The sequence below is a fragment of the Cheilinus undulatus genome, linkage group 1 (genome assembly GCF_018320785.1).
Source record: "Cheilinus undulatus linkage group 1, ASM1832078v1, whole genome shotgun sequence".
Lineage (NCBI taxonomy): Eukaryota > Metazoa > Chordata > Actinopteri > Labriformes > Labridae > Cheilinus > Cheilinus undulatus.
Window position 1 is genome coordinate 35,349,829 of NC_054865.1, and position 18,531 is coordinate 35,368,359.

The 18,531-nt window shown below is 38.2% G+C and overlaps 1 protein-coding gene across 1 annotated transcript in view; it reads left to right on the forward strand.

Annotated features, from left to right (window-relative positions):
• Window positions 1-6,357: 6,357 nt before the first annotated feature.
• nedd4a (NEDD4 E3 ubiquitin protein ligase a) overlaps window positions 6,358-18,531 on the forward strand; it is a 44,147-nt gene continuing 31,973 nt past the window's right edge. The window contains exons 1-5 of the mRNA XM_041785350.1: window positions 6,358-6,597; window positions 10,465-10,538; window positions 11,855-11,933; window positions 12,029-12,067; window positions 12,264-12,317. Coding sequence (XP_041641284.1) covers window positions 6,553-6,597; window positions 10,465-10,538; window positions 11,855-11,933; window positions 12,029-12,067; window positions 12,264-12,317 — 291 coding nt within the window. The 5' untranslated portion in view covers window positions 6,358-6,552. The remainder of the gene's footprint in view (window positions 6,598-10,464; window positions 10,539-11,854; window positions 11,934-12,028; window positions 12,068-12,263; window positions 12,318-18,531) is intronic.

Here is an 18,531-nt window from a genome sequence, read left to right on the forward strand (position 1 = left end):
CAGTTAAGTTTTCAACACTTGGCTCATTTCTTCATGACTAGTGATGACCAAAAGTTGAATTCTGCAATTACTGAAAAATTTACCAATAGATTCAACACATACACCTGCCGGCAGTGACAGAAAAAAAAGTAAAAACTGGTCTTATGAATTTAAACAATACATAAGCCTCCTATATTTTTTCTTTCTACCAGAGTTTAATAATTCACTGGGAGAAAAAATGAGAGCTTTTCACCAGAGGAGATAGAGATGCTTTGAGTGAAGGTTAGTACAATGACATCAAAATTAACTACAACAGATCAAATATGTATAGCTTTTTGTACACAGAATATACAGTGATCCATTTACCCACCTGGATGTTTTCCCCTTTTGTTGATTTTATAAATCAATCATGGCCAATATCATTTGGCTTTTCTGAAAAAAAAAAACAACAGAAAATATCCCTTTATCAAATTGAAAACAGACTTCTACAAAGTAATGTCAACTATATAAAAATACGTAAGGTAAAGTGACTGCATAAATACCCTCTTCAAGTCAGTATTTAGTAGATGAACCCCTCATCAACCCTATCAACTCTGTAGTTATGTCCATTGTGTCCTACTCTTAGTGTAACTTGGGCCAGACAGTTATTTTAGTGATACAACCTGGGTTAACACAAAGGGTTAATGTCTTTTTAGTGGGCATAACTACTACCAATTTGGACTTCTTAAACATGTAACAAAGTGACACTCATCAAGACTTATGATATGTTTTGTGTATGTAAATGCTTACATGAAAATGTGTTCAAAACTCTAACTGCCAAATGAATATGGAGGAGTGAAAACCACACAATGTGCTTCTATTGTATAAAACTGGAAGTATGCAAGTATAAGCACCTCAGAAGTTTGCATAAGTATATTAGTAGAGTAAACCCATACTAAGTAACCTTTTCTGTAAGGCCCTTCAACTTGAACTCCTTTGTTGTTTGTGTACTAAACAGTACTGACTGTTTGAGTAATGACAGCCCAAAGCATTTCTGCCATTTTCTAACCAACTACTGTTTATGTTTATCTCCACACTTCCTGTTGAGACAGAAGTATGGCTGGATGTAATACAGGAGTAGCATTCCAGACATGGTCAAACCATTACTGGGACCAGTTTTTACTCACAGACTGTTATTCCCCTTCAATGCTGCTTTTCACTTTCCCGTTTTCTGACCTGCATTTTTAATCAAAGTCCTCAAGACATTTAAAAAAAAATATTTTTATGGTTTTCTACCTTTAAATTAACTTTAAATTCCAATTTAGGTAATTGAATTTAAAATAAATCTTTTTTTTTTTTCTTTGCCCAGTTGATACAAACATTTAGAAAACATGGGAGTATGGGCTACATTTTGTCTACATTTAGAAGCTTTAAAATCTTAGTTTGATATCACCAGATCAGCTCTCATTGATAATGGTATTTCCTAAAGAAAACGTCTTTATTTGACTACAGGTGCTTTAAAATCTGAGAGTCAAAGCTCCTGTAAGGCATTTTAAGCCCCTTGAGAAACAGGCTGAGGGGGTGCAGTTAGCAGTTAGGTCACACCCCATGTACGCGGGCCTGTGGCTCCATTCCAGCATGTCTCTACCCCACTCTCATCCCTGTTTCCGGCTATCCGCGGTCTTTCTCTTTAAATAAGCAAAGCCTAAAATAATAGATCTTTGAAAAAAAAAAAAAAACAGACTGAAGTGAATACCAGTATATCAATTATTCTCACTGTTATCTTCATTGCTGGAGGGGTAGGTGTCAGAGAGAAAAGGACACAAATAGCATTTTTTTTACTATCTGCACCACAGATTAATTTTTTGTTGCATATTAGACTTTTCTTTATAAAACAGGATGGAATATTTTATCAAAAAACATTTCTTACACACAAGAAAAGATTACTAATTATATAAAATGCTCATTGTTTTCCCTGTGGTGCCATTCGTCATGTTCCCTAAATGTTCCTCATGGAGCTTTAACAAAGATGTGACTTAAACTTCACTGTAATAAAAACTTGATTCATGTTGAGTGAACAAATTTTAGTATTGGGTTCACTTTTGATAACTTAACTAGATGATATAACACTTTATGTTAAGTATCTTAAACGATGTAAGGTACAGTGCTTAGCAAATTTATTAGACCACCTGTCATAAAAACAAGAAAACATAAATATTTTAGAAATCTTTCAAAAACTTGTTTAAAACTAAAAACTAAAACTAAAAATGTTTTACCATTTTGAACAGGAATGAGGAATTTCAAACTGAATTCACCTTTTTATAACCAAATTTGAGCCGGCTCACTGGGCTTCTCTGAGAAGTCAGAAATTAATCAAGCATAACATTCAAGCACAAAAACTCATTTTTCTGTTCAGGAATGCAAGTAAATAACTATAATTTGACATAATAATCAAGAAAAAATAATTTGCTTTTTTTTTCAGTTTTTGTAAATCAGTAAATTTGAAATTCATGGATAACAATAATCATGATATTTTAGCATTAACAATATAACTTGGGTTAAAGAGCTTCTACATCTTGTTGTATTAACCATTGCAGAAACATAAAAAAATGATTTTGGTAATTACCAATGCTGTTAATTTAGGGCAGCTGTGGGCAAGATATGGCTGGCCTCAGAATGCTGTATAAATCGTGGTAGCACCAGCTTTGCCTTACAATTCCAACAGGACACTTATAATAATCACAAATATTGAATAACTGAGTATATTTTAGCAGTGATGAGGCTTGAAGTAAAAACTGATTTATGCCATTTGAGTAGAATAAAAATAATAGTAATAATAATAATAATAATATCTTGAATTTATATAGTACCTTTCAAGAAACCCAAGGACGCTTTACAGGAACACATAGACATGGACAAACTATGTGAGGGGTAGGATGAGTGTAAGGGGTGGTTTAGTGAAGACTGTAGGCTGTGGTGAACAGGTGGTGCTTGAGACGTTTTTTGAAAATGTCCAGCGATGGAGCGCTACAGATGTCTGCAGGAAGAGTGTTCCAGAGGGTGAGAGCTGCAGCACTGAAGGCTCTGTCTCCATAGGTTCAGAGTTTGGTTTTGGGCATGGAAAGTAGGCCAGTGTCTGAAGATCAAAGGTTGCGGGATGGTGTGTATGGATGGAGGAGATCAGAAAGGTACTGGGGAGCCAGAGCATGGAGAGATTTGTATGTGAGGAGGAGGACTTTGTAGTTGATACGAGACTTGATAGGGAGCCAGTGGAGGTGGATGAGGGTTGGAGTGATGTGTTGCCAGGGTCTAGTGCGGGTGAGAACTCTAGCTGCAGAGTTCTGGACATACTGAAGCCTGTCCAGGGTTTTGCTGGGAACTCCAAACAGGACTCCATTACAGTAGTCCAGGCGGGAGGTTATGAAAGCATGTATGAGTGTTTCAGCCACAGAATCAGGGAGTGATGGTCGGAGTCTGGAGATGTTCTTGAGATGATAGAAGGCAGATCTGGTGACAGACTTCATGTGGAAGGAGAAGGTGGAGTCCAGGATGACGCCCAGGTTTCGGACCTCGGAGGACGGACAGATGGAGGTCCCGTCCACATCAAGCATGAGATCTCCAACCTTCTGCAGCAGCACTTTGGGGGCCACCACCATGAGCTCTGTTTTATTGCTGTTGAGTTTGAGTTAGTTAGATGTCATCCAGGCTTTGATGTTGTGGAGGCAGTTTACCAGGGAGTGGGGAGGGAGCTGAGTGGATGGTTTGGTGCGGAGATAGAGTTGGGTGTCATCTGCATAAGAGTGGAAGCTGAGACCATGTTTGTGAATAATCTGTCCAAGGGGAAGCATGTAGATGGTGAAAAGGAGAGGTCCAAGTACAGAGCCTTGAGGGATGCCCTGGTTAACTGGGGCGGGGGATGAGTGAGAGGTGCCGATCGTAACAAACTGTTTTCTTTGTGAGAGGTATGAGTGAAACCAGGAGAGAGCTGTACCAGTGATGCCAAGATGGTGAGACAGGCGGTCAAGGAGGATGGTGTGGGATATTGTGTCGAAGGCAGCGGTTAGGTCAAGGAGAATGAGGAAGCTGATGTGTCCAGAATCTGCAGCTGTGAGGAGGTCGTTGGTTATTTTGATAAGGGCGGTCTCAGTGCTGTGGTGAGTGCGAAATCCTGATTGAAGAGGTTCATGGAGCTCATGGTTGGACATATGTTGCTGGAGTTGGATAGCGACTGTTTTTCCGAGAATTTTGCTGATGAAGGGAAGGTTGGAGATCGGTCGATAAAAAATGCCTTATTGTTGTAAAACTAACTAAAATCATATATATTTTGCTATTTATAATATTCATTTTTTTCTTTATTATCCCCCAGAAAATATAAAAAACAATGCAAATATCTAATGTCTAAGATAATTTTAGCAGCAGTAAGGTTCAAAACCAACTAAGTGTGAAAAACATTATAAGGTTATAAAACTGACTAAAAATCACACCCATTTTACTATTTATTTCTTGATGTAAGCACTACTATATGCACTATGGGACAAAATAGAGCAAATGCCTACTACGGTTCTTTTCAAGGATGAAAGTAGGGAAATAAAGATATCAAGACTCCAGATTACTTTTAACGAATTAAATTGCCGGCATTATTTAACACAATATTTGAACATTGCACACTTCCTTTCTGTTAATGCACTTCTTATAGCAGTTCAGTTTCTGTTTTATTTACCCTTTGTGTTGTCCTATACGTTTTGGACCTCAGTTTTCCTGCACCTCTTGCTGCCTCAAGTTGAGGAGACATACTACCCAAAATAAAGAAATTAAAAATTAAAACTTTCAGAGCTCTAAAGAAAATAACAAACCAAATTAAATAAACTGTCCATTTACCCAGGTAGTATGATTTTTCTATCACTGCAGTGTTTCAATATTTTTTCTTGTGCTTACCTGGATGTCTTGGTTGAGAAACTGGAGCACTGGTAACTGCCTCTCTGAACCCTGGCATCTTAATACCATACAGTAAAATGAACTGCATCTTAACTTAACTGTCTCTTGCTGTGTTTTAACTTGTACACAGAAGTTTTACTCCGATTGTTTCTTCTTCAGGAAGCTACCACGTTTTAAAACACACACAAAAGAAAAAACAAGCTAGCTTACATGAGTTATTGACTGAGCTATCTTAGCTAGTTCACAGTGTAGCAAACACTCACCGGAGAATGAAATACACGGTCAGAGAATCCTCTGCAATCCTAGACCCACTGTTCATTTTAAACTCCTCTGAAGACAAGTGTCACTTAGGAAAACTTTAAAGTAGCTTTACATCAGTTGTTTGTAATGCTTAACTGTGTAGTTTTTGCTTGGAAGTCTGCCTAGCTTGTGCCTCTGTTTTCTCTCTGTCGATCTCTTTCATGGGCGTGCTGCTGTAATACTATCTGCTCTGCAGCGCCACTATCACCCTCTGCTGGGCAAAGCTAGATACTGCAGACAAAGAAACTTAAAACGAATTTCAGCTTCTAAAAATGTTTTTTGCTTGGGTTACATTGAAAATGTCAATAAATTAGTATTTACCAAAGGATCGCTCTTCAATTAATTACACACCTGTGGCAACATCCAACTACACTACAGAGAAATGTTATCCTCGTTATAAGAACTTATTTGTAAAGAAAATACCTTTAATATGGCTTGCTAAATGAGTTGGCCATATGTCTTAATACAGACAATATTTTACTCTCCTAAACGGGGTGTAGAAATCCTATGTAAACAAAACCTATAATGGCATTTAGCTTCAAAATGTGTAAGTTTCAACCATGCTTGGTTAGTTGTGATTTTAGGGCCACTTGTTTGGGACCAAAAGAGATGTAAAACTGCATTTTTCTAGTTCTGGAGGAAACAGGAAGTTTGAGATGCTCTGGGTCACTGCTGATTGGTCGAATGCTTTGATGTATCTTTCGATGATGAGTGAAGTCCACTGATTGGTTAAAAAAAATCCTCTGTTTCTACTTTATCACAGAGTTGAGGGGAGGTCACAAAGGAAGTCTACTGAAGTGATCATTTATGCTTCCTTGCCCCTTCTGTTAAAGCTCCTGAAGAACCTGTTGATTTTTTTGTTGATTTTGGTGCCCCTTATGACTATGCAGAACTTCTGCTGTGTGCTGTCTAGCGACATTACAAGACTTAACAGAAGTTTATAGACCTTGCTTTTGGTATTGGTATTTTTGCTTTTGTGCCATCATTGATTTTAGTCTGTTTCAGCATCTCTTAAAACTCACATGGGCTTTAAGTGTGTATTCTCACTTGTGCAGTTTTGGCTCGTCTCCCGCTGTTGAGGTGACAGTATGAGGAACAAGAGGATGTGGAAGACGAGTAGGAGGAGGGAAAGGGGAAAAGAAGGAGGAGGGTGAAATCGGGAGGAGGAGGATGGACACAGTGAGTGACGACGGTGTCACAACTAGCCACTAGGTCAGGTTCACGGTATCTACCAGCGTAAACACGCAGAGGACATAATAGAGGTAGAGTAGTAACTAAACACCAGGAGAGTCTACTGTTGAACGGATCTACTGTCTTTCTCTCGTCGTCGCTCTCAGGAGGAAGAAGGGCGAGGATATTATGGCTGCACTTTCTCCTCAGATCCGAGGACTTCAGGCGGATGAGGTAACGTAAAACTTACTCCCCTTCATCGTTTTCCAGTAATAAAGGAAGCTGCTCATGTGATTACGTCGATGCCAAGATGGCTAACAAGTTAACGCTAACTGTTGCTAACTAACTAAACTGGAACATTCCGGAAATTAACTGACGAACCAACGTACACGCTGTGTAACTTAGGATACCTTGTGAAGGAGGGTTTGGCATTTCCTTAAATGTTGTAACGTTACTTATTGATTGGAAATCGATACCGTGAACGATAAGGCGTTAAAAATGAACATAGACCTAGTTAGCGGGTTACTTTTTCAACCAGGAAAGCCAATAGGCTACAGAGCAGTGAACGCCTCTCAATGTCTGTTTTCCGTCCTCAGTACGAAAACACCACAACGAAATCTACTGATTTCTAGGCTTTCTGCTTCACATTAAAATCAGAGTTTCAGACTGGATAACAGAGCCCCAAAGTTGTGTCTTATACGGCAGAATGGGGACGGTGATTGTGAAATCCTGTGACGGTTGACTAACTATACAGTAAAAGCATATCTGGAGCGGAGTTATGATGGGAAATGTGCGAAAGTGCCAAGTATTATCAGGATGTTACATCATCCTGAAGAAGTATGCACTGATTGTCCCGGGGGTGTGAGCTGTATGCATGTGGTATTAAACAAACAAACACATTTGTGTCGATTACCAGTTTGTTTATACCGTAACGATCCTGTTCTTTTCTATTTATTCTTTGTCCGTTCTATCTAGTCAAGTACTTTTTCATATCAGTAGAAGAATACCGCCATCTCCTTACTTTGTAACTAAAGATCCGTTGCTTTTATATGAATGAGATGTAACACATGACTGAGCAATGTTACACGAGAGGGAGTGATGAATTATAAATGATACAACTGTGATTCTATCAAAGGCAAAAGGCCACAGGCAGTATGCCAACGATAATCACAACTATGCTGATATATCGTAGAACATATAGTAGTTTGTGAAATAAATAACAAGAGACGTTTTTGTGAATTCAAATCTAGCCCAAAACTTCACAGCAGCATTCTTGTGCTCTCTTGTTGTTTGTGTTTGCATAAACCTCACTAAAAACCAGTGGTTTTGTATTTAATGCATTCATCTGTATATTTCCTCTAACATCTAACCAGTGAAATGGATGTCTGCTGTCAACTGAGCTGTCCTTTGATAAACAAATTAAGACAAAGACTGTTTGCTGTGTCTGTAACTTCATTCAGAACTAATAAGTGGAGTACTACTTACAGTAAAAACTCTGTATTCTGTATCAGCTCTCATGTTTGTTTCACCAAATGATTTAGCTGTTGTACAGCTGTTATGCACTTAGTTTGAGCTTTAAACATTTTTTTAAAATGTTACATCACAATTAGTCATAGTCACATGGTCTTTTGATAAGGAGCTGTGTGATTTATACCTCAGAAAACTTTTTAAAATCATGTCCTCTGGCATTTTGATAGGATAGATCAAACTGTTTTAAGATTACATAATCCTGTCAACATTTTTGGTTAATTTTGATTAATTTATGGGGGGGGGGGGTTAATCCCACTTTGATGCCATCATACAACTGTCTAAAGTAGCTTTGTAACTTTGATTGGAAGTAGGGCTGCACAATTTTGGAAATAATCTAATTGAGATTTTTTTTCAACCAATATTTTATTTGCAATTTAATGTCCGCATCCTTGTGTTTTTAACAAACACAAGCAATAACTCATTGCATGAGATAACCAACACATTATTAGACAGACTAAACTAGGGCTGAACAAATTTGAAAAAAAAAAAACCCAGTTGTGATTATTTTGACCTGTATTGCAAATTCAGTATGTATTGTGATGAAGGGACTGATCATTTCATGTCGTTCTGGTTTTCGTTTAGAAAAATAAACAAAAATAAGGAAAGTTGGGATTTTTGGAAACTTTTATAATTGGCTCATAATCTTTTCAAGTGTAGAGAAAAGAATATTGAACTTCTTTTTCTACAAACATTTCAGGTTAGAGAATTATTGCAACTTCTGTGATTTGACATTTGCAGCAGGCCATATTGCGATTTAATCTAAACTTTTACTGGAACACATGCAAAAATTCTCTGCTTTTTTCTCTTCTTTATGATTGTATGGATAAAATCCATATTCCACAGATTAACACCATCCTAGATTGAATAGTAAATGGACAATTTGTCCTTGGTTGCCATTCATAACCATGTGTTTTCTGATTATCTTACTATTAGCTTCAAATCTACCAGTAATACAACTCTTCTCAAATTAACAACATATGTGATTCATTACAATTAATTAATCACAACGCCTTTAATTAATTTGATTTTTTTTAATTGACTGACAGCAATGAAATAATGCTTTATAGAACCTGTCCACCAGCTTTTCCCTCTCAGAACTTCTGAAGTAGGAGTGCATCAATGAACTTCACATAATTTTTTTTAAACCTCAATTTAGTACCACTGTTGCAACTAAACAAACATACACAGTGTTACAACAGGATTACAACTTTTTTTTTTGTACCTACTAATAGCAAAAGTTTGACTCTTTCCTCTTATGATGGACAAGTAAATTCTAGACTTTTAAAAAAATAAAATGCTGGAGATGTTCTAAACATTTAGTCCATGACAGAGTCAGTCTATAATTAATTAGCTGGTGCCAATAAAGCATGCTGTTCTCACCACCCGACCCAAAAATATGATTGTGTTCATTTTCTGCTCTGTAAAGACCCACAAATCAATCATCAGAAGACTGTTCTTTAACTTTAATGCAGGAAAATTCTCTCCTTTTGATGATAAGCATGAATTGTTTGTTTATTGACTGTGGAAAGAGAGATCGAGAGAGACTGCAAGCGAGAGAGGGAGAGAGAGAGAGAGAGAGTGTGAATAGAGTGGGGAGCGGCGCTGCTGGTCTAGTTTGATTTTAGCTTTGGAACAATGTAAAGTCAATTAGATGGTGTAGATGGATCGAGGAGGGCTCAAAACACTGCGTCATCTGCTCTAGACGCCCCCTCAAATGGGTAGCTCGGTTGTGATGAAAAAGCAAATCCCCTGCCACGTAGGGCTGCCATGCTGAGTCGAACCGAGTAGAGGCATGCCACGCAATATAATGGAAAAGCCCCAATTGTGGGCCCACTAGACATTTACTGGTCAAGCACCATACATACTGCTCAGCTCTACCCCGTCTGTTGCTTACTTTTTGTTTTAAATTGAGGACTGTATTCTGTAAAATAACTGCACTGCACAAAGCATATTTATAGAACAGTAAAACTCTTTTTTTGGATTCATGGATGAATTTATTGGTAGCTTTTCTCCTCCCTCATTATATGAAATTCGTCCATGAAACAAAAAACTGAGGGTTACACCTTATTTAGTCTGGTTTTCATTGAAAAGAGTCCTCAATTAAAAAAAGATGTAAGTAATGGAGGTGGGTGGAGCTGTGCAGCTTGTCCTTACCCATCATCTTTTTTTATTGTTTTGACTGAGCGTCACCTGGCAGCAGAATTGATGTACTGTGTGTTTAGTTTCAATGTTTTATGAAGTATATAAATAACCCAAAACATGCAAATTGGTCAAGGTTTCAGGCCTTACAATCCAAGTACAAATGTGTTCAATGTGGCCAAGAACTGGCCAGGAATTGATTTAATTCTCCTTAGCATTAAGTGGTACTTGTAATGTTGTTGACTACATTCAGTTGAATGGTTCAGTACAGAGTTCTCACCTTTGTCACAGATATCTTATATCAGTGTCACATCTGTGCATCACAGATTATTTTTACTGCATCTTCAGATAGGGTTGATAAAGATATTAGTCTCTGCATTGATCTCATCATCAGAATCAAAATCTCTGAAACTTTTTCACTTGCTATTTCAGGAGGATTCCCGGGTCCTAAAAGTGAAAATCATTGCAGGCATCGGGCTGGCAAAAAAAGATATACTTGGGGCCAGGTAAGTTGTTCATAGGCCATGCCTACAAACTGGGTGTGACTTCAACCAACTGTTGCTTTTTTTTTTAAAAATAAGTCTGAGTAAAATCTGCTTTATGTTTATTTGTTTCACACACAGGATTATAATGACAAATCACCCAAGGAAAACATCAAATCACATGTGTGGGTGTGGTAGAAAGAGACCTACTTTTTGAATCAACTATATCTGACTCTATAAAGAATAGTATTTAGTAGTTCTAAAACCCTAAAGTCTATGAGCAAGCAAGCCATATAGAGAAGCAAACATCACAACATCGTATGACGTCCTAAAAAGGATGTGTTAGTATGTAAACCAGTCACCAGGCCCAACACAAGCATAATTAACTTAAGAGTGTTATATGCAAGCTAAAAAGAATAAATGCATACACTTACCAACATTTTTTCTTCTAAGCCAATTTGTTTTGATTTACCTTCAAATGCTGCACAATCCTTGTTATGTTTTAATTATTAACATTTATAGCTTTAGTATTCTGGAAGGGGCATAAGAGGGGCATAAAAGCTTTACGTTTACATAGACAAAGAGATAATGCTAAGTCTTAATAAGACAGACAGAGTGCAGAATTACCCACAACAGGAAAAGCTATCTAGAGCAATCAGACAAGTTCCTTGCACTTCCTCCGTAAGAATGAGTAAATACTGAAGATATATCAGTGTTGCACTGCAGCAGGGTGTTGTTTCTTGATTTGTTCTTACAATATAAAGAAAAAGCAGATCTCAAAATAAAAAAAATGCTGGGAAAGACCAAGATAGTGAGATTTTGATGACAAATTATCCCCTATGTGATGTTTTCAAAATCCCCTGAACATTCAGTCAGACAATGACATCAAATTGAAGGGTTAGGAAATGTTGAATGTTTTCAGAGTTGTTGTTTAAGTATCTCTCTAATCTATCATCAGTCTCTTAATACATTATTAAATACACTACACTTCTCTTGACTCTTAGATTACGTAATATAATGTGATTCAATAGATTTTTGTGGTTTTCATGCTCGTCATAGCTCAATAGAACATTACAAACTTCCCATAAAAGTGAACTTTGCATTGAGCATGGGGTCGCTGGGCACATTATCTGAATATTTCTGCGGCTTGAATGCACTCACTGGTCTAATAATCAGATAATGTTAAGTGTTTTGTTTCCTTTCAAAACACAGACAAGGGCCATGGCAGAGAAACCTCAGAAACAACAAGCTGCAGAGAGAAGATCATAAATGTTAGAATCTTTATAGATGAATGTTTACACCATTACTTGATCTTAATGTGTCTCCTTTTATTCTTATAGTGATCCATATACAAGACTGTCTCTCTATGACCCTGTCAGTGGGGAACTCGCAAGTCTGCAGACCAAAACAATTAAAAAAGTGAGGAAGTAAAAATCAACTTTACTTGTTTAATTAATGACATATTTTTGTAGATCTTTATTGAACTTTTTCTTCTTGTTTCATGACCCACATAGACACTGGACCCAAACTGGAATGAAGAATTCTTTTTCAGAGTAAGTTCTGCTCATTAGAAATGATAATTCAGAGTTGTTGTTTATTCCAATAGAGCTGCATCACTTTAGTAATTCTAAACTATTTCATAATCAATGATTCATTGCTTAAAGTTGTGTTGCTGGGTTTATTGAATTCGGGTCATTGTTAGATCCAGCACCTGTGCATTTTGAATTAACAGTATACATTATATTTCAGGTTAATCCCAGGAAGCATCGTCTGCTGTTGGAAGTGTTTGATGAGAATCGTCTGGTGAGTAAAGTTCATTCTTAGGTACAACTGGAGTTACAGGTGCACACTGAGGATGTAGCATTCATTGGTTAAATGTTTCTTTTGGATTACTCTTTCTATGTTTTTGAAATTCTTCTAATGAGACGGTGATGTCGTGTGTGAATGACAAAAAAAAATGTAGAAGACATATAATCGAGTAAGACATGGCTGTTAGCCCAAGAGGAGGTTGTATATGTGAAACTTAAAAACATAAGCTGTGTAGATGTACATTTAAGAATCTAGAATTTTGTATTACCGATTTAAAAACAACAAGAATGATAAATCCATGACCAAAATAGTAGCAAAATAATTTTTCTTACTGAAGCTTACATACACATACTGTTTTGTCCCTAAGTCCTCAAATAATTTCAAAAGATCGTAAACTTGTTCTACATGTTGGGCTTTTTAAAATGATCTTATGTTTACTAAGTGTTTGCCCTTTAGGGGGTTGTTGAAGAGAGAACAGTGTTCAACTACAACAAGTTTTGTTTGTTAAAGTACATATACCTTGTACAGTGAAAATATAGCCTAGTAAAACATTTTGAAACCACATGACAGGATGTGGACAAGAAAGGCCAATCAATTATAACCCTTTGTGTGTGCACACAAACTTCATGCCACCCTTGCATAAATCAGGACCCGAGTTGGTCCTCCGGTCACAAAGTCTGGTTTGGCCTCTGATGTTTGCCCTTCAAGCATGCTACTTTGGCACGGAGAGGGCTCTGTTGACTAGAGAAAGGGGATAACAGGAGGGATAGGTATTTTATTTACTCAGATGAAAGTCACAGAACTTCTTAAGAATGTATGATAATCCTTCTTGTCTTGATGAGCTTTTCTTATAGAGACAGAACAGTGCTGTCCTACTCTGTAAGTATAAACTAGGGCTGCCAACACTTACATTTTTTTAAGCACGATTCATCTGAGAATTTCTGTAGTAAATTGCTATTAATCACCTTCTTTATATCCCATTCCACTATGTCACATTTAAAAATGTCTTTTGTTGGATTTTTAACTGTCTTAGCTAGCCACACACTACACGATTTTAAGCCTGATTTGAGGCCAGATTTTCCTCCCTGATGATCATGGGGGCATATCCTGAGTGGAGGCTCATAGCAAATGATTATTTGTCTGAATAATCCCTAAAGTGTGTTGTGTCAACACGATTACTTCACTGCTCCAGAACATGTCATACCCTCCCAGACCTTGAAATATCAAACACAATTAACGATTGTAGGTTGTATTACCTCTATAGGAATACCCACAACAGTCAATGAGAGCGAGCAGACCGGGCAGCATCACCAGTTAGATGTTATGTACTCTCACTGCTTACAAACTTAAACACAACTTTACTTTAATTTGAGCCAGAATTTAATTCACTTTCTTTTCCTTGTTTTATGATTTTTGCTGCAACCGTAACGCAAGCCTGTCCTGGCATGTGTTATGAATGTTTCTGTTGACGGGACAGCAAGCTGATCACCTGTCATCCATGTTTGTTTTTATTCTAAGTCACGTTCGATTACATGAGATTCTGTGAAGTATTGTGTGTGTGTAATCTTTACTGTAAGGCAGGTCAGCAGGTTTGTGGTCTTTAGAGGTCTGACGGTCTGGCTAGGTCATCTAGTGTTTGCTCAGATGAAAATTCTTGTCTGTGGTCTACCATGTTTTAAAGCCTTTTAAGATTTCAAATTGTCTAGTGTCTGGCCAACCTTAAACAAAGATAAATTACTTCCTGTTTGGATACAGAGCTGCCTCCATAGGTGGAATGAATATTATGACAGGAACTCAACCACAGAAAGCTTGCTATGATTGAAAGAAAAGAAGGGAACTGTCAAAAGGAAAATTTTTAATAACACAATGTGCAGATGACTTTTGACTTGTCCACTGAGCTGTCTGTTGTTTGTTGTCTGTTGTTTAAAGTGATATGAGACATTAAGGAGTAGAGATGGATTTATTGTGGACCTTAATTAATCCCAATTTATACTATAATTCTTGACAGCTCTAGTATAAACCAAAAACATCCATCCAGATCATTAGAAATAGGAAATTTCCTCGAAAAAGTAAAAATCTGTTTTTAAAATAGGTTTATGAGGCTACATCATCAGCAGCAAACTATTTTTGAATCGTAAGAGCACCGTGCTTTACTTAGGTTTGTCAGATTAAATATTAAAAGTTGGAAGGTGAATGAAAACTGCCTCAATATTACATATGTTTAAAAGAAATGTTTGTAAAAGAAGACAACAAAATATGGTAAAAGGAAAGGAAACATTCATAACGTCTTGAAGTAAAAGACTAAGCCACAATGAATTTCCTGATTCTGCATCAGAAATAAACTATAAATGGATAGGTGTCAGACCCAGAGACAGTGTCAGAGACAATAACACTTCTTCAGTAACATGTGAGAAGAGAAGAGGCATTGATCAGGACAGTGAAAGAAGTAAAAGATATTCATGGCCTGATAAAATCAAATGAGTAGATTACATACATACACTTAACACTGTTTTTGTGCCTTTAATTCTGGCAGGGGGTCACGATAGGATGGTGGGCCACCACCCTCAATGAATGGTATGGAGAACAGAGTAACTTAACTGTCTTTAAAGAGCCACTAAATGTACAAAAATAGGATGACTGATTCTCTTGACTGAACTGAAAAATGTTGACATTGAAGTATTAGAGATACACCATAGAGGGACATATCTTTGACACCTTTAGTGTTTGTAATTGCAGAAACCTCAGCCTACTAGACACAACTCAAAGTGACAGATAGGGGCAGGTGTCAAACAAATCTGAGCTGTAGTATTTTGATACAAAACCACAACCATTTTACGTAAGCTAAATTGTTTATGCTATAAAACCCCATGGATGCTAAATAAGGGAATGTGTCACATACTGTATCTATAGCTGAGGGTACCATCCACTCAGTGTAAGGTTAATTTGTGTCTGTTTGCCTGTTTAGACCTGTATTTTGCCATTGCCTGCGTGATGTTGCTTTAAACTGGGATAGCTAGTTAGTTAGACCTGTAAATATGGGCCAATCTGGCTATCTTAAGGGCGTCTTATGCCTGTTGCTTTAAGTGTTGATGGAAATCGTGAGCACTACATATCACATCAGGTGTAGAATATCATGATGATGTAGATATCATGTGTGTACAGCTAACAGGCTTGTGTTATGAGATAAATGTGTGGGGTTTTTTTGAGCGTAGCAGCCGCTGTGTGAAGTGAGGTGAGGGTAGCTGTGTAACAGTAGACTGATTAAGGAGATAGGAGTATAAATTGTTCTATATTGATATCTCAGCAAGTGCACAGCTGTGTTAGAGCTCTTTGAAATGCATGGTTGTAGCATGATATCAGTAGAGCTGCTGACCCAGTTTCATGCTGGTCCAATGCACAGCAGGTTCTGGGACACCTGAGCAGGCACGCCATAGTGACAGCCCCTCTGCTGTTGAGACTGTATGATCTGAATGTAATATAATCACAGCCAAGAACTTAGATAACACCAGCACGCCCAACTTAAAGCTCCTCTGAGGAGTTGTGGCTGGTTATTAACGCACTGACTGAAAACCATAATACTTTCTCCTTAAAATCTAAACCAGAACAAAAGAGAAAGACTGATTAGTTCTGAATTGTTTTTATTAATGCTGGAAACAGCTGCTGTGGGGTAGGTGTCAGGCAGAGTGAATCACGGCACTCCTCTGAAATCACTCTTTCTTTAATTTTGACATTTCCAAAGATTCCCATTATGTCTGAGCTTTCACTGTGGTGCTTACTGTACGCAAGTTAGCATGACACTCAAGCAATAGTCAGGAAGTAGCTGGTGATATTAGGAGTAAAACAAAAATATTTAAATTGTTTTTGAAAGCATAATGTTCTGTCCACTTATCAGAGGTCAGGAGAACAAAGACAGGAGAGACTGTGTAAGTTCTTTGTAAATGTTGTCACACAGCAGCAGAGAACTCCCCTTGTGGGGCAAGAAGTAATTTCTACATGGAGAAACGCTACCAAAAAAGCCATGCTTTGAGCTTTTAACGACTATTTGAAGCATTCAAATTGCGAAAATATAAACATTTTCAATTCTTAGGCTACTTTTGTTTCACGAAAGAAGTGAAATATTCAGGCAAAAAAGTTTAAGACACTCATGGAGGAAAGACAGCAGGTAGGAGTTAAAGCCCCTGTCTAAAGCCTGGATGAGCAGTGTCACACAATGCTCACATATGATCTGTTTCCACAAAATGGTTCAGTACAGTTAAAGAAGTAGTGAACACTGACATTTTTTTCAGCTGGACACTGGGGTATCTGACTAAATTATGATCAAACACATCAGTGCTGGTGTTATTTCTTTCTTTTTTTTTTTTTTTAAAGGTTTATTTTGGGCATTTTTGTGCCTTTGTTTGATGGGGGAGAGGATGGTGGATGGGGTCGGGGGGGGACGTGCGGTGGAGGGCCTCGGGCCGGATTCGAGCCCGGACCGCCCGCATATATGGGTCGCGCGCCTTATCCATTCTGCCACGTGCGCCCCTGGTGTTATTTCTGACATTTGCACCAAACTGATAAAAATCTGCATTTTGTGTCTTTTAATTAGCCCAAACAGACATCAGACAAAAATCTTTTCTGAGAAGGCAGGGCTTATGTGACATAGAAACCCACCATCGGTACGTTTCTACGTCACAAACTCTATATAGAAGGAAGAACATCACCACCTCTAACTAACTTTCCCATTCAGAGACCACACCCATCCTCTCCTGCACCTGCATTGCTTCGACTCCGAGAGCTCTGGCTTTAGTAGTGCCGGTGCTGGAGCCAACAGCCCAAACAGGTAGTGCTAAGGACCACCACGGTCTGCCACCACTCCACAGCCTGCTTCAGGGTACTCTGGAGGGGAAAAATCCTCCACCGCAAAAGATCGCTCTGAGGCAGCAGTGCCCCGGGACTCTGTGTAACTTTCTGGAAAGGGGAGTCACTATCACTTCCGCTTCATCTGGAAAACCCAACCTTAAAAAAAAACCAAAAAGTCTTTTTCCCCTCCCTCCTCTCAGTACCAAATTGCTCACTTTCTGTGCATTTTCTAAAATCCTGAAGTGGGTGGAGTTAGCTCTGAGCTAGGGGTTCACTTACACTTTAAACAAGCGGCAATCTCCAGTCCTGAAAATTGAAGCCAATGCGGAAGTGCATAAAATTGCAATACAGTGAGTGTCCGCTTGAGGCTGGCTGCAGGAACACCGGAAGTCCCATCTGGATACCTGTTAAACAGCCGGTTTTTACACTAGAAATTAACTGGTTTACAGCCTGATTCAAAAAACCAAACATGTCTCATCAGCTAATGTCTTATTGTGCTCTCACTGTAAAATTTTTTGTACCACAATCGTTTAGATTATATTTAGGAAAAACCTCACTGCGGACTGATTGGCATGTCTCATTTGATTGACAGATAGCTCAACAAGCAGAGGCTATGTTTCTGTCAACCAGAATGCTAGCTAGCTAGCTGACAGGAAATCGCGCTTAGTGGGCGGGCCGTTAGGTTGATTCAAAGTTAGGTTCAGACCGCGATTTCAATATGGAAGCCGCCGCGGATTGGCTTCAAGAGCTGTTTGAGATGGCCTATTGTAAGCAGACAGCTGACGTCACACAGGGTTTGTCCAATTCTTTCTACAGTCTAGGACTTTAAACTTAATCTTTCCTCAGCTAGTGTCCTTCCTTTCTCGCCCATTGATCTTTTAAGAGATCTAGTAAGTATAGTATAATTTTGCTCAGCTCAGTGGAGCTGGTTGTTAGGTTCCCAAATGTATATCATCTTTCGATCACTTACCCCACAAGGTCTGTTCGGTTGATTTTTGGGGATTTTAAAATCTGCTTAAGGGGCTCAGCTGGCCTCTTAGCTCAGGACAAGACTCCTCAATACTCTTCTTCCTTCATTTGGCTTAACTAAGCCAGACAGTTCAGGTCTGAAGGACTGAGTACTTTGTGAAATTGACTGCCTCCATGCCAGGTATATCTGTTTTACTTTGTTGTAGAGTGTAGGGCTCATACTCTATGTATGTCGACATTTTCACATTATAATTGTGGTGTACGGGTACATTTAGAGCTGTAAAGTACTAACTTTGCTCTGTTTGTGTTCATTCTTAACAGCTGTTCCCTTCTTCCTGACCTCCAACCGACCTTCAGCATCATGTGATTATAAACCAGTGTTAATTTTGACAGCACT